The 15097-nt window shown below is 62.6% G+C and overlaps 1 protein-coding gene across 1 annotated transcript; it reads right to left on the reverse strand.

Moving 5' to 3' along the window:
* Nucleotides 1-2647: 2647 nt before the first annotated feature.
* Nucleotides 2648-12877, reverse strand: MKNK2 (MAPK interacting serine/threonine kinase 2). Its single transcript, XM_083810567.1, has 14 exons — nucleotides 12790-12877; nucleotides 12511-12691; nucleotides 10871-10952; nucleotides 10620-10721; nucleotides 10374-10471; nucleotides 9489-9568; nucleotides 8987-9060; nucleotides 8789-8893; nucleotides 8405-8460; nucleotides 8217-8312; nucleotides 6718-6912; nucleotides 6470-6634; nucleotides 6315-6358; nucleotides 2648-5817 (listed from the first exon to the last, which is right to left on the reverse strand). The coding sequence occupies exons 2-14, from the start codon at nucleotides 12556-12558 to the stop codon at nucleotides 5556-5558; spliced, it is 1407 nt and encodes a 468-aa protein (XP_083666693.1). The 5' UTR covers nucleotides 12559-12691; nucleotides 12790-12877; the 3' UTR covers nucleotides 2648-5555.
* Between the last annotated feature and the right edge of the window lie 2220 nt (nucleotides 12878-15097).

Genomic DNA, 15097 nt, shown 5'->3' on the forward strand with positions numbered 1-15097 from the left:
CGTCCGGATGCCTGGATGGTGCCTGCGCGAAGCCTGCTGGGTCCCGCTCAGTCCTGCTCTGGTTTCATCTGCCTTGTACAGGCCATAAACATTAGAGGGAGCTGCAGACTACTGCACGTCCCCGCGCGCAGCTGGAAGGTTGGACACTTCATGGTCGCATGGAGCCTCGTCCGGGGCAGGTGGCACCGGCTGGTCCCCTGCCCACCACGCTGGCCGTGCCGCAGCTAATTAGAGCTCATGTATTTGGCACGTGATTAAATGAATGAAAAATGATTCATTTTGTGGTGGTAGCCTGAGGCTCAAATCCAGGCCAATGGAAAGAAAGCTATGACAGAAATAAGACGGGATCATGTGGACAGCACAAAGGTGTGCTCGGGGTGCTGTCACCTGGGCAGGGGTGCAGGAAGGCACCGCGGGATGGGGCGAGGTGTTCGCTAGTCACCAAAGCAGCAGCGATCAGCAGCGTTATTAGACAAAGAAATACAGTCAAAAATAGTGCCATCTGGGAGAATTTAACTTCCCAGAAATAAAGCTGAGAACAAACGCTCCTAAAAATGGCAAGGCACCGTTATTTCTGGATCTGATAGCCAACAGATTTCTTCACAAATCAGGCACTCAGCAAAAGGCGGTACTATTTTAGACCAGGTTTTTAGGAAGTAATCGCAATGCGATAAAAAGGCTAACCACGGTAGTGATTCTTGGTGGAGGAATCTGTGAAACTCAGCTGATGCTGGAGGAAGGCTGGCCAAATACAGACCTGGAAATAGGGGTCTGTCGCACAGGGGCCAGCTACAAGCAGCTGAAAGCCCGTGGTAGTGGGATCGTTGGGGCTGGAGCACTCGGAGGTCAGTGACAGAGAACACCCGTCGCGTCTGTACATTGTAGAGGCAAAAACCACTTATATTTGCAATAAGCATTCCAAGCAAAAGACTGGCATAGCCAGAGAGGGCTGGCCGAACAGCTCGGTCAGACTGCGACAGGCTTTCAGGAGCACTGGAGAGGAGACCACACGGCAAGACAAGCCGCAGCGTGGGTGTTAGCAAGAGCAGGGCTAAAATGGGACTTGCCAAACCCCATGCTTGAGCAATGAGCGCTTATTTAAGCCTCTGGCCAGGTGAGCAGATGCGTCACCAGGCTGTTGGTGTGCTCTGGCCATGGCAGCAGCGGCTCTCCCACATTCGGGGAGCCTCGGCTGCTCTGCACCGTCCTGCTGCCACCGAGGGCCTCATGCTGCATCCAGTGCACTGGGTGCTGTCGGGGAGAACCTGCATGCCCACAGCACGGCCACAAACCAACCACCAAAATGGTACATTCTACCAAAAAAAAAAACACCTCTAATTGGTTTGTTTTGTTTGCCTGGACAGGTGCAGTAATCCACTGCAAAACACGCAGGAGTTCTTTCCTTCCCTGACCTGTACTATGAAACATTTTAAAAGCAGAAAAAGGAAAATTACTCTTTTTTTTCTTTTTTTTTTCTTTTTTTTTTTTTTCCAATACAAACCTTTCAGTCCTCCATCTCTGCACGCTCAGGGTGGTTCTGGGGCTGGTGACCACAAAGGAGCCCGTGGTCCTCACAAAAGGCTTTGTCCAAGCAGGACAAGGCATGGGTTGTCCACCATCACCAGCACGGCCACGCTTCATCCCCCAAAAACACTGACACCACTTCCAGTGCGGTGAGCCAACAAAACACCAACACCACTTCCAGTGACACGAGCCACTGCATCCCACCAAGGCCACAGGCCCTGCCATGTCACCTGGGTGCCACCAGGACAGCCAACACTATCGCCTTTCCCACTGCAGGATGTTTGTCACCACAAAGCGTCACGGCCACGTTAACAGCTCCCTCGTCTCAGCACGAGCAACTATTTTGGGCTGATGCTGCAGCACCCGAGCAGCGCAGGTTATTTCAGCTCAGGGCCGGGCTATTTTCAGCGCTGCCCTTCCCCACACGTGCTTTTTCCCGGTGTCCAACCGCAGGGCGCTTTTTGGGGGCGGTGGAGAGGAAGGGGGACCTCGTGGGGGGAACAGTTTGCCAAGGTTAATGCCCAAAGCAGAAACCTTTGCCCCCACCTGCCTGGGATCCACCCAGCCTCTTGGTGGACAGACCATGGAAAAAGGGAGTGTTTCTGGAGCAGAAAGCTGACAGTCCGAGGCCAGGGGAGACAACACAAGAGGGGAAGGAGGGTGATGGGGCTGGGAGAAGGATGCACAAGGTGGGAAGAGGAGAGCAGAGGGCTGGATGCTGCAGAAATGGCCAGGGTCGCCGTGCAATGGCTCCAGAGACACAGCTCAGCAGGATGGATGGGGCACCCCCTGCTCATCCCCATCCAGGGGGCTTCAGCTCTGGTGCCACCCAAGCACCCCTGGGAGAGGACACACTGCCCAGCCGTCCTGGACAGATCCAGATACTGCAGGAAGCAGCTGAGCCATTTTTCAAGCAGCAAGCATGGATTCCTCTGCAGAGACAGCAGCATCACTGAGGCTGTCCCCACGAGCCCCAGGGAGGGCACCCCCAGAGGGTGACACCAAGCAGGCACTTTCTGCTGGCCGCAGTTTCCCCCTCCCACCACCCCACAGAGAAGGGTAGGGCAGTTTGGGAACACAGCGATCACAAAACAGAGCTGGGAGAAGCCACCCAGCTCTCCGGTAGGTCTCAACGCATTTTTATTAAATTCTTACAAAACAGAATACAAAATTCTGGCATCAACAATTGTTATAAAGGAAAACTTCAATTCAGCTGTATCAGTTCACCTGGTACATACAGTAAAGTGCTTGTTTTTTGTTTTTTTCCTTTTTAATTTTTTTTGTTTGTTTTCATTTTTATTTTCCAGCCAGCCCCCGAGCAGAGGCTGCCTGTGTACAAACCAACAGTGCGTTAACGTGACTCTTGTCGAACCAGCTTTGGCAGTCTTCATCAATTGTAAAGTGGAGAAAGTTTCTCCTATTTCGATAAAAAAAAGTTAGCTTCACAGTAAAAGTTTCTAACCAGTCCTAAGTCGAGTTAGTTGGCTGAAGGGGAGGGGGCAAAGGGGGGAGAAGGGGGAGCCAAAACGCTTAAAGTTTCCAGCTTTAAAAAGAAAAAAAAGAAGTTGGTTTCCAGGACAGATGCTCTATGGGGGAGGCTTTGCACGAGCAGGGGGAGACCAAAGGGCTTTGGGGAACCGGGCACGGAGCACAGCACAGGGAAGCATCTGCCTGGCACAAGCATCGCGCCCAGCACCCATGGGTGCCCGCTGCTGCCACCAAGCACCCACAGGGCCGGAGGTGCTCCAGAGGCAACCCCCCAGGCCTAGAGGCATCGAACATCCTTACAGACGCAGAGACCCTGCCACGTGCCGCAACCACGCCACCAAACCGAACCCCGAGCCAAAACGCACCGGCGAGCCTTCGGAAGAGTGCATGTACGTAAAAATACAGGTCTTGCACGTGGGAAGAAGGGGAAATGCTGTTTGCCAACAAAAGCACAGGGGGACAAAAATTTCAGAGCCATCCCCCGCCATCCCCATCCCACAATTTTTTTTTTTAAAAAAAGGCTGCGGCGTGCAGCATTAACAATAGCTTTCACAATACCAGCTCAAGGCATCGCGTACTGTACATCATTCAAGTATTTCTTAATATAAGACAACAAGGAATTATCTACAACTGATAAAACAAAATAAGCTATAAAAAGTAATGTACAATCAAGATGGAATTTTTTTTTCCTTTAAAGGAGGCCTCTCCGGAGGGGTTCCCACCTGAGCAGCGGGACCGGGCACCCGGGGGAGAGGGCGGATCGGGGGGCACGGTGGTTTTGGGGAGGGGGGTGGGCTGCTGTCCCCGGCCCGCTGATGCTATTCAGCAGAAGGGCTGGGGTGGGTGAGAAAAGCCGGTCCCTGCCCCAAACATCACCGCCACCTCGATCATTGTCTCCCAAGATAACTCACACACACCTCCCTGAAACAAAAAACAACACGTATTGCATAGTATTGCTGTCAGCAGTCTTAAAACAAAAAGGATAACTTCCCCCTCACCCCCGGAGACAGCGACTGTCTTCAGCTAAAGACCCGGGAAAATCTCTTCCCTGGCTCAAAGCGAGCTCCCACAACCTTCACTGTGCACATGATGGGTCGAGGTTGCTTTTTTATGACAATATAAAGCTCCAAGCACTGAGTTAGATGGGGGAGACTGCAAACAAATGGGGCACCCTCCCTTCCCATGCTCAGAGGGGAACGGATGGGGGGGGGGGGAGGACACAGGGACGGCCGCTAGCTGCAGGAGCTGGCTCTGACCCCACGCGTGGGCTTTTCAATCCAGCGTCTCCCAGTCCTCCCCCTGCCTGCCCCCCTGCCTTCCCACAGCAGGGTCCGAGGGAGGCACAGACGCGCACCGTGACCACCACTGCACGCAGCCAGCTCTCCCCGGCTGCCCTGCAGACCCCGCACCATTGTCACCCTGACCCCAAACCCTCCGGCCCCGGAATCCCGCGGGGACCCTTGGGTGCTGCCGCCACCCCCAGGGCACCCCCTTCTGCCACTGCAGCCTCAGGGCCAGCCCGAAGCCAGGCTGGGTCGTGCCGCCCTGCAGCAGGTCCCTACGTAAGGGGGGTTCCTGTTTGTATCCATGAGCACCCCGTTATTCCCAAAGGGTTGTTTTCCTTTGGTTTTCCAGCTGCTCTGAAACCAGGGGTGCACAAACCCCCCCAGTGCAGGAGCACCACATCGGGGCCACCCCGAGCATCTCCCCACGCTCTGACCTTACCCCCAGGAGCCGCTTGCTGGAGCGAGGGTGGAAAGGAAGACATTTCTCCGTGCCCTGTAGAGAAGCACAGCTAGCAGTTTAAAACCAACAATAACAATTAAAAATTAAAAGGATAAAGTGAGTGAATAGCTTATTCTGGAAGCTGGCTGCCGGGGGGGTGGGGAGGGGGTAGGTTTGCAAGCTGGGGTTTCAGGCAGCAGGACGGGATGGGATGCTGCTCCCGCACCAGCACCGTCCCCTCTGGCCACCGCAGTTCCCTGCACGATGCCAGCGTGTCCCCGAAAGCGCAGCTGGGACAGGATGGGGTCCCCCCGCGTGCCCCCTCCCCAACATCAGGGGTAACCTGCAGCTCCAGAGGGAGCCGAGGTTAAAGTGCTGCTACTGTTGTTGGAAACGCGACCGAGGGGCTTTTGTTCACAGTATGAAATGAGCTGAAATCGTCAAAGCAGCCGCAGATAAAGAGAGTCCTTTGGTGTTGGGGCAGGGGGGCAAGGTGGGGGGGAAATGTCAGGGGAGAAACCAAGAGTCAAGAAACAAAAGTCCATGTGTCTGTCAGATGTCCTTGAGTGTGCCCTGGGTGAAGCAACCTCACGCTTGATTTAATACCTTTAAAAAAAAAAAAAGATCTTAAACAAACCCTCCCAGCCCCAGCCCTACAAGATCAGCAAAACCTTGGAAACCAGCCAACAGGACGTGTCCTGATCTTGTCACCAGCTAGAAACAGTGTTGGTTTTTGGGGAGGGGGGCTGGAGGGGGGGTGGGGAGAGAAGAAGAGGAGAGGCTGGGAAGGGCATGGACAAGGGGGAGTGGCGCGGGGCTCAAGCTTGGTCGGCCACCAGGACCAGCGGGGCCACCAGGTGCTGCCCCGCGGCCACCGCCTTGGCCAGGCTGCTCTTCTGCCGCCGCTTGGCCAGCTTGGACTCGGAGGGGGGCGAGAGCTGCATGGCCCATGAGGTAGCTTTGATGATGATGGGTCGCGCCTCCTCCTCCTCCTCCTCGTCCTCGTCACGCTGGGTCAGCTGGCGGTTGACAGCGATGGCCTCGGCGGCAAAGGAGGTGAGCTCTTTGGCACTGCTGTTCCTAAGGGGGAGAGCAGGGGTTTAGGGGTGCAGGCGGAGGGGGGGCTGAGCCCATGTTTTGGGGTCTTTCACCCCACATGCAACATGGCACCAGGCTGGACAGTGCCAGAAACATGGCTCAAACCCAAATCACACATTGTGACCACTGCCCAGGGCACAAGAGCTGTGGCAGAACCCCTCACAAAGCAGCATGAGCCAGGAGCCTACGATTCTATGGGCATTGGTTTTAAATTAAAAATTGATTTAGATCCAATATTAGGAAGAAATTCTTCCCCCTGAGAGCGGTGAGGCCCTGGCTGAGGCTGCCCCGAGGAGCTGTGGGTGCCCCATCCCTGGCAGTGCCCAAGGCCAGGCTGGATGGGGCTGGGGGCAGCCTGGGCTGCTGGGGGGGTCGTGCCCATGGCAGGGGTGGGACGGGGTGGGCTTCAAGGTCCCTTCCAACCCAGATCATGGTTCTGTGATTCCAGGCCCCCCCAGCACACACACACCCCCGCTCACCTCTGCAGGATGATGGGGGTCGGCAGGGTGTTATCCGGGGCGCACTGCAACGAGATGGAGCCGCTCAGAGCTGGGCATCCTGCAGCCCCCCCTCAGCTTTTGGGGGTGCTGCATTGAGGTGTGTGGGGGGGGGGGGGCAAGCAGGCAGCACTCACCCCCTGCACCCAAGGGTGCTCCAGGACCTGGGCCGCGCTGAGCCGCTTCTTCGCATCCCTCACCAGCAGCTTGGAAATGAGGTCTTTGGCTCCAAAGGAGATGTGCGCCCAGTCCTTGTCGGGAAACTCGTACTTGCCTTCCTGGATGCTCTCAAACAGCATGTTCTGGGGGAGGGGGGCAGAAATAAAGGAAAAAACCATCCAGACAAGGTGTGTGTGTGTGTGGGTTTGGGGGGTTTTGGGCGCACCTGGCAGGTGTGGCAGGCCTCGCCGCGGTCCCAGCCGCAGTCAGAGCCGCAGTGGCCCACGAAGGGGGGGTACCCGCTGAGCATGATGTACAGGATGACGCCCAGGCTCCACAGGTCGCAGCGCTTGTCGTAGATGGACGCCTCCTCGTTGAAGGCTTCCACCACCTCCGGGGCCATGTACTCGGCTGAGCCGCACTGCGGGGGTAAGCATGGGGTCCCCAAATCAGGTCCCCAAATCCCCCGCGTGGGGGACGCTGCAGAGCTGCCCCTCCCTCATGGGGCAGGTTGTCACCGAAGGGTCACCCCAGAAAACAAGCCCCAGGGGACACAGCCCCCTCCCAGCACCCCAGTCTCTGAGAACAATCCCGCTCCTCCTTCGCCGCCGCGGCAGGAGTTAACAGCTGATGCCAGCGGGGACGCCTCTGAGGCCCCGCGTCCCTTTTTGCCGTCCCCTCCCCGGGACTCTGGGGCTTTCCAGCGCACGTGACCGCGCCAGCCTTGTGACGAGGGCAGAGAAAAGCTGCAGGCAGCAGATAATCGCCCCGGCCGCGCCAGCAGCTGATGCCGCAGCAGAAAAACACGCGCCGCCCTCCCTCCAGCACGCTGCACAGCCTTAACCCTGCCGGGCCCGGGGCAGCCACACCCGCAGCCCCCCAGGGCTGAGAACGGGCAACTCGTGACACCCAGGAAATTCGGGTGCTGCCCTGGGAAGAGGGATAAGGCAGGAGTGAGAGGGGCTGGGGGGAGGGGTGAGGGAAGCATTTGGGTGCTTTGTGCCCCCTCCGCCCCCCATGCACACACACTGCTGCTGCATTGCATCAGCTGGGCTCTGCTGTCCCCTGCCCCGTGCCAATAAAACAGCGGTGCCAAAAAAACACCGGTGACGCCCTGCGTGGGGCCTCGCCGCTGCGATAAGGGCAGCAGGGCTTCCCTCACCCCAGGGCGGACACCAGCATTGGGGGGGGGGTGTCCTCATAACACCCCCCCACACCCCCCAAGGCTTTTTAGGGTGCCCCCATTGCACCCAAGCAGCCTCCTGCAGCAGGGAGCCCCCAGTGTAAGACCGAGACAGGGCAGGGGAGGATATCACAGCGGCCTCCCCCCAGCCTCCACCCCTCCCCGCCAGCCTCCGCGGCCGCCTCCGCCGGGGCTGGCTGTTGCTAAGGCTCGCGGCAGCCCGGGCTGCGTGCCAGCCCCCCCGCGCCGTGCAGGGCCCCCCCCTCGTGAACGCATTACGCAAGCCCAGCCTCGCCTGCCAGCATCAGCCCGGCGAGGAGCGGGGGGTTGAGGCCGCGGTTACCCCCCCAGATCGCGCTCCCCACGTTCGGTGCGGTGTCGGGGTAACGCCGCTCCCCGCAACCCCACCAGAAAGCGAAGGGGGTGGCTGGGCGCAACGGGTGCCGAGAGCAGCCCCGGCCCCATAACGTGGGGGCAGGGGGGGGGGTAGAGGGCATGGGGGGGCGCTTGGGGCACCCAGGGGTGCAGGCTCGTGGCCTTACCGGGGTGAGCAGCTCGGGGGTGGAGATGGGGGAGCAGTCGCCATTCAGCTTGATGCCGCTCCCCAAGTCGAAGTCGCAGATTTTCACCGGGGACACCTGGGGGGGGGCAGGCAGCTGGTGACCCCTGGGGGAAGGGGATGAGCCCCCTCCCCCCAGCCACAAGCCCCAGCTGGCTGCTCCCTGCTCACCTGGTCTGGGCTCTCACACAGAATGTTTTCGGGTTTTAAATCCCTGTGTGCTATTCCTAGGGGGAGAGGAGACAAAATGGAGTCAACGAGAGGCCAAAATCACCCCGATCCCACTGTGGGGAGGGGCTTGGGTGCAACCACAGGGAGCCCCCCCCATCCCTCCCCACCCCAAAATCGCCGCCTGTGTCATGGGGAAGGGCAGAAATTGCTGCTGGCCTTGAGTCAGCCTGACTGGAGGAACAGGTTCGGCACCACCAAACACCTCGTGATGGAGCTGGGCCTGACCCCGTGCCGTGCCGGGGCGTCCCCAGGGCAGGGGGATGTGGGGGGGAGCCCGAGCCCCCCCCAACCCCACAAGGGCAAGGGCTGCAGCCCCAAACTCACCTTTGTTGTGCAGAAAGTGAAGGGCGCTGGCAATATCCCGCACCACCACGCTGGCCTCCAGCTCATTGAAGTGGCGCCTCCGATGGATGTGGGTCAGGATGGAGCCTGCAGTGGGCGAGAGCGGAGCGAGGGCTCGGGGGGGTCGGCTCCGTGGCACCATCCCCGTGCCCCTCGGGGAGCCCCCAGCGCTGTGCTCACCTCCTCTCATTTTCTCAAACACCAGGTAAAACCTCTCCTCCTCCTCAAAGAACTCGATCAACTCCAGGACGTTCCTGCAGGGACAGCAGGATCGGCTCACAGTGCCAACCCCAAAAAAATTGGGGTCCCCCCCACCGCCACGAGCCCACCAACCCACTGCCAGCATCAGTCCCCTGGGGGGGCCACGAAGGACAGGCGCCAGCAGGGAATTGCATCGCAAATGATTGAATCCAAACAGCCAGGGACCCCCCAGCCACATTCTGGGTACTTGGGATTGGGGGGGGGGGGGGGGGGATTTTGGGCACCCCGCTCAGCCCTAATTGCTCGCAGACCTCTCCCAGCCGCACGCCCCTCGGCACAGGTCCAACCTGGCCCCCCGTTGCCATGGCGAAACGTTTTTCATCGCCTTGAGATGCTCGGGGCGAGGCCGAAGGGAGGCCGGAGGGAGGGAGGGAGGGAGGGAGGGGAGGCCGGCGGAGGCCCGAGGCTGGCCCCACAGTACCTGTGTCCCTGGCACTGGTAGAGCATCTCCACCTCCCGGAAGACCCTGCTGCGGATGTGGCCCAGGCGCTTCTCGATGATCTGAAATGCGGAGAGGGGGCGGGGGGGGCTCAGCGAGGGACCCCGCAGACAGGGCAGGGGGCTCAGGGGGGTCCCCAAGATGGGGGCTGGAGGGCATGGGGCCGGGCTAACGGAGGCTGGGGGTGCCCGAAGGGGTTAAGGCAGCAGAACAGGCCGTTCCCGCAGCGCTGCCAAGTCGCTCCCTCCCACGGGGCTGCAGCCAAGGGCCCTGCACCGCTGCCAGCCCTGGTGCAGGCAGATGAGGGCTCACGTCCCTGCCACCGGCCAGGCAGGGGTCCCGACACCACGCACCCTCCGCGCTGCCTCAGTTTCCCCAGTGCATAATTACAAGGGGGGCAGCCAAGTTCCTGCCGCATTTCGGCTCTAACGCTCAAAAGCCAACAGCACTTTTTGGCCACGGGGCTGCCCCTTGGCTTGGGGCTGCGAACTGCAGCACAGCTGCTGCTCCCCCAGAACGCGCTCCCCCCCTGAGGCCACAGCCTCCGGAGCCCCACCGCAGGGCCTCCACCTCAGCCCCCATGCCCGCAGTCCCGTGGGGAGGACACGCATGGGCCTGGAGCTCGCCACCCTTGCAGCACCGTGCCCCTCCTCACCACGCGTCGCGGGCCGCGTTGCAAGTGTTAATTTAATCCCCCGCCCGCCCTGCGAGACGTGGCCGCCCTAATTTAACAGGGAGAGGAGCGCGGCTAAGGGATGGGACCACGATCACAGGGCTGGGTGGTGGCAGGAGCTGGGACAGCAGGGGACACAGGGTGGGAAGGGAAACTAAGGCACAGGCAGAGCCGGGCACGCAGCCACGCGTTACCTTCACTGCGTACTCCTTGTTGGTGATGAGGTTGACACAGGACTGGACTCTGGCATGGGCCCCTTCCCCGAGCACCTCCTCCTGCAGCTGGTAAACATCTGGCAGGGGAGAGGTCGCCTCAGCCTCCAGCAGGGAGGACGGAGTCCTCAGACCTCGTGGGACATTGTTGCTGTCCCTTCTCCCGGGCCTGTCCCCAGCCCTGGGAACAGCAGGAGGGACCCGACCCTGCCCGAGCACCCCGCTCACCTTCGAACCTGCCGGAGAAGCTGTCAGTGGCTCTGCAGCGCTTCTTCTTCTTGTTCCTTTTCTTGGCATCGGGGATGTCGATGGGTTGACTTGAAGGCATGTCTGCAGCAGGGCAAAGCCACCCGCGTCAGTCCCGCGGGGACAGCCCTGTCACCCGGCCCTCCCCAAAGCCTTCGGGGTGAGGCGAGGGGACGACGTCCCGAGGCGAGGATGGGACGGGACGTCCCAGGACACAGCTGTGCACTGCTCACCGGGACGGGACGGGCACTCGAAGTTGAAGACGGGCTCCAGGTGGTTGGACTGGTCAAACTCCAGGTCAAAGGGGTTTTGTCCCTGCGGGCGATAGGAACATGAGCGAGGTCCCCGTACAGATGTGGCCTCCGACACGCTCCTGGCCTCAGCACCCGCGCTGCTCACCCGTTCCCACAGGACCCCAGCACACTGCTGCTGCCTAAGGGAGGAGGAGGAGGGGAAGAAGGGTCTGACCATGACTCCCGATGGGGATGGTGCTGGGGCCACGTGCACCACACCAGCCCTAAATCTGGGGCAGCCAGCATCATACCCACAGGCACCTGTGACCCATGGCACAGGACCAGACCGCGGCTGACCCCCCAGCCCAAACCCTGGTGCAGGGCAGGGGAGAGGCTGCCTCCACGACCCCAAACCTATCACAGCACCCAGCGGGGACATCAGGACCCCGGCCCCCCGCTGGCACAGTGACAGCAGGGTGGCACCCGGCCGGCGAGGTGAAAAGGCAGCGGCCTCGGTGGGGTTACGAAACCTGCTCGGGCGGAGGGGGGCAGACAGCGCCCGGCTCCCAAACCCGCCCTGGTGCCAGCCCCACGGGAAACGCGGCCACACTGCCAGAAACTGCCAGTAGCAGCCTGCTGGCTCCTGGGGTGTCCTCCGTGGGGGGCCGTGTGTACCCCCACACTGAAAATCCAAATCTGCAAAATGAAGAATTGCCCTGGGCTGCCAGACCCCCCCCCGTGCCGTGCACCACGGCCTCAGCATCAGGACCTCTGTGTGTGCCCCCCCAGCCTTGCCAAGCGGCACCGTGGGCAGGATGAGGTCGCCCGTGCCGGCTGCCGCAGCCTCGGCACACAAAGGTCTGGGGGATGGGGAGCGACCGCCGCGCACCAGCTCCATCGCACGGCCGAGGTGTCCCCCCCGCGGCCCCGGCCACCGAGGAGGGGGTGAGCGAAAACCCAGCCAAAAGCCTTAAAAGCAGGATTAGGTGTCAGCTAAAATAACCCGGGCAGGTTGCAGATGATCTCCCGGCATCCCTTGAAGCGCTCGCAGCCAAACTAAACAAAGATCCCATGCAGCCCCGGCCCCGCGCCGAGACAAGAGGCAGCATTGAGAGCAGCGGGGTGGCCGCAGGATCCGTCCCCTCCCGCGCACCCCGACCTTGACAGCGGCCGGGATGGACACAGGGATACGGCCGGGACGGACGCGGGGGTAGGACGGCGCCCGGCCGCAGCGGTGCAAGCAGGGACGTGCGCTCCGTGCTGCCAGGATCCGGCCCTCTTGCAAGACTCTCGCACGACAGGTCCCGCCGCAGGGCCTGGTGGGTGCCGCGCTCCCACCTGTGTGCCCGGGGTGTCGCGGCCCCGTGCCGCAGCCTGACACCCCCACGGGGCTTTGGGGCACCGAGGGGAGCGGGGACGCCCGCCCCACGCCCACCCCAGGAGCTGAGCTGCGCCCCAGCACCGCAGCAGGGCAGGATCCGTCCCTCTGCGGCTCATGGGGCGGCGGTGGGACCGGAGCTTCTGCCTTCCTCCAGGTGCTTTTGTGGGCAGCGTGGGGGCGGCTCGGCCCCCCGGCAGGTGACGGGGCGTAACGCAGCGCACCGCAGCGAGCAGGATCCGGCCCGGCCCCCCCGCGTTACCTTGAAGGAGCGGTGGAACCCCTGGATTTCCGACTTCTTCTGCACCATCTTGCTGCGGGGGGGGGCGGCGGGGGGCGGCGTTGCTGGTACAAAACGAGGGGGCGAATAAAAACGGATGGGGGGGGGGCGGGAAGGGGGGGGACGGGCAGAGCTGGAGAGGAGCCTGGGGGGTGGCTGAGACCTGCGGGGAAAGAAGGCCAAAGGGGGGGGGTCAGAAGGGTCTCACCCCCCCCCCCCGCGCCCCCCCACCCCCCGGCCCCGCAGCCCCCCCCCGCTCACCGGCGCGGCCCCGCAGAGCCGCCGCTGCTGGTGGTAGCGCAGCCCGCACCGCCGCCCGCTCCGCTCCGCTCCGCTCCGCCGCCGGGGGGGGGACGCGGCGCCGCCGCCCCCGCCGCTTTTATAGCCCCGGCCCCGGCCCGCCCCCACCCCCCGGCCCCGCCCCCCCGGCCCGGCCCGCCCCCCCCCCGCCGGGACCCCCCCGCGCTGCACCCGCGGAGCAAAACAGCCCCCCCCGGGCACCCCCTGCTGCACCAGGGGCACCCCGCCGGCACCCCCCCTCCTGGGCACGGGGACTGAGCCCCCCCCGGGCACCCTGCGCTGCGCCCCCAGGGACAGGGACCCCCCAGCTGCAGGGACCCTCCCCCAGGTGCAGGGACGCCCCCCCAGGTGCAGGGACACCCCCTCCTGCAGCCCAGGACGGGGGCACTGCCACGGGGGACCCCCAGGGACATGGGTGCTCCCTCCCCCCCAGGAGCCCCCCAACTCGTGCCACGAGCGGGGCTGTGCTCAGCACCAGGCCTGCATGGGGGGGGGGGGGGAACAGGCACAGGGTCACGGCCCCCCCCCGGTCCCCACAGGCCACCGAGGCCCCTCAGTGGTGTGGGACGGGGGGGACTCGCGAGCGGGGACCTCCCAACTCCACGCTCGGTGGCACTACGGGAGGCCGGGGCTGCGTGGGTGTCCCTGCGTATGTGTGCCCCCCCCCCTTGCATGTGTGGCCCCCCCCTTACATGTGTGCCCCCCCCCCGCTGCGTGACGCCAGCCCGAGCTGAGAACAGACGCGCTCGTTGCGCCGAGCGGCAGCGCAGGGCCCAATGGCTGCGGCACCGCGGTGCATGACTTCACCGGCCGCGCCGCGCATTGGCTGCACGCCCGCCACCGCCGCCATTGCTCACCCAAGGGGCCCCCCCCGGCCCCGTGCTGCTGCCCCCCCAGCCCCGCAGCCCCCCGCCGTCACGCTCGCCCCCCACCCCTCTTCCTTCCTCCTTCTCCCCCTCGTCCCGTTGGGGATGTTTTGCTGCAGCCCCCAGTGCCACCGGTGCCGGCCTGGCTCGGGGCCACCGCGGTGGGGTCACGGGGCCCTCACCGCCCCGCCGTGGGCCCAGACCCTGCAAATCAGCAAAATTCCCTGCTTTTGGCAGGCCTGGGCTGCCCTTCCCACGTCCCACCCTCCAGCAAAGCAGATGGGGTGAAGCAGACACCCCAGACCTCAGACTGCTGCCCTGCTAACGAGGGGTCCCCAATTAACCCAAGCTGGTGCGGGGGGCGGGCAGGGCTCGGGGGGATACAGGGGATTTGTGGGGTTTTGTCCTCTGAGGCTTGCAGAAGGGACGGGGGATGGAGCCACGGGGTGCGCTGGCTGCTGGCACCCGTCGGGCGGTTCCGGCGCAGGCAGAGGAGCCACATGCCTCCCAAATTGCGCACGCCGCCATGTAGGTCACCGGGCCGGTAATGACAGGGTGGCAGCGCTGGCACCCGCAGCCCCAGCAGGGCCACCCGCGGGTGCCTGGTGCGGCGAAGACACCTGGGGACGCCCGGGAGCTCGCCCAGCCCATGGGGACCCATTGTCATGGGGGGCTGGAGCAGTGTGTGTGCGCTGCGTGTGCTGCGTGTTCTGCATGTGCACTGCATGTGTGCTGTGCGCACTGTGTGTGCTGCATGTGCACTGTGTGCTTAGCGTGTACTTGCTGCACATTCATTGCGTGCTCTTTGCGTGCTCACTGCAAGCTCTGTGCATGTTTGGTGCATGCTCTGTGCATGTTTTGGTGCATGCTCTGTGCATGTTTGGTGCATGCTCTGTGCATGTTTTGGTGCATGCTCTGTGTGCTTGTCACGTGGCCTTTGCATGACCAATGCTTCCTGGATGCTTGGTGCACACTGTGCTTGCCACACACTCACTGCACACTCATTGCATGTCTGCACACTGACTGCACGCTGCAGTCACTGCACGCTCACTGCACGCTCGCTGCACGCTCACTGCACGCTCACTGCACACACCCTCCACGCTTGCCACACGCACTGTATGCTCACTGTTCGCTCCCTGCATGTTCCTGGGCTCACTGCACGGTCACTGCGTGCCTGCTGCATGCTTGCTGCACGCTCTCTGTGCGCTGTCTCCTGGATTCTACCTGACCCACCAAAGGCCCCAACCCACCGCCCCTTCTGGGGCCTAGAGCGATTTGGGGCTTTGGCCTGGGGGCATCCCTGCACCCCTGCTCCCACGGCTGCAGCGCTCCCGGGGGTCCAGCAGGAGGGGTGGGGGCAACGCCGGTGCCCTTTCAAACTGGAGCCGGGGTGGAAAGAAGCA

This window comes from Anser anser, assembly GCF_964211835.1.
Source record: "Anser anser genome assembly, chromosome: 25".
NCBI classification, from domain to species: Eukaryota; Metazoa; Chordata; class Aves; order Anseriformes; family Anatidae; genus Anser; species Anser anser.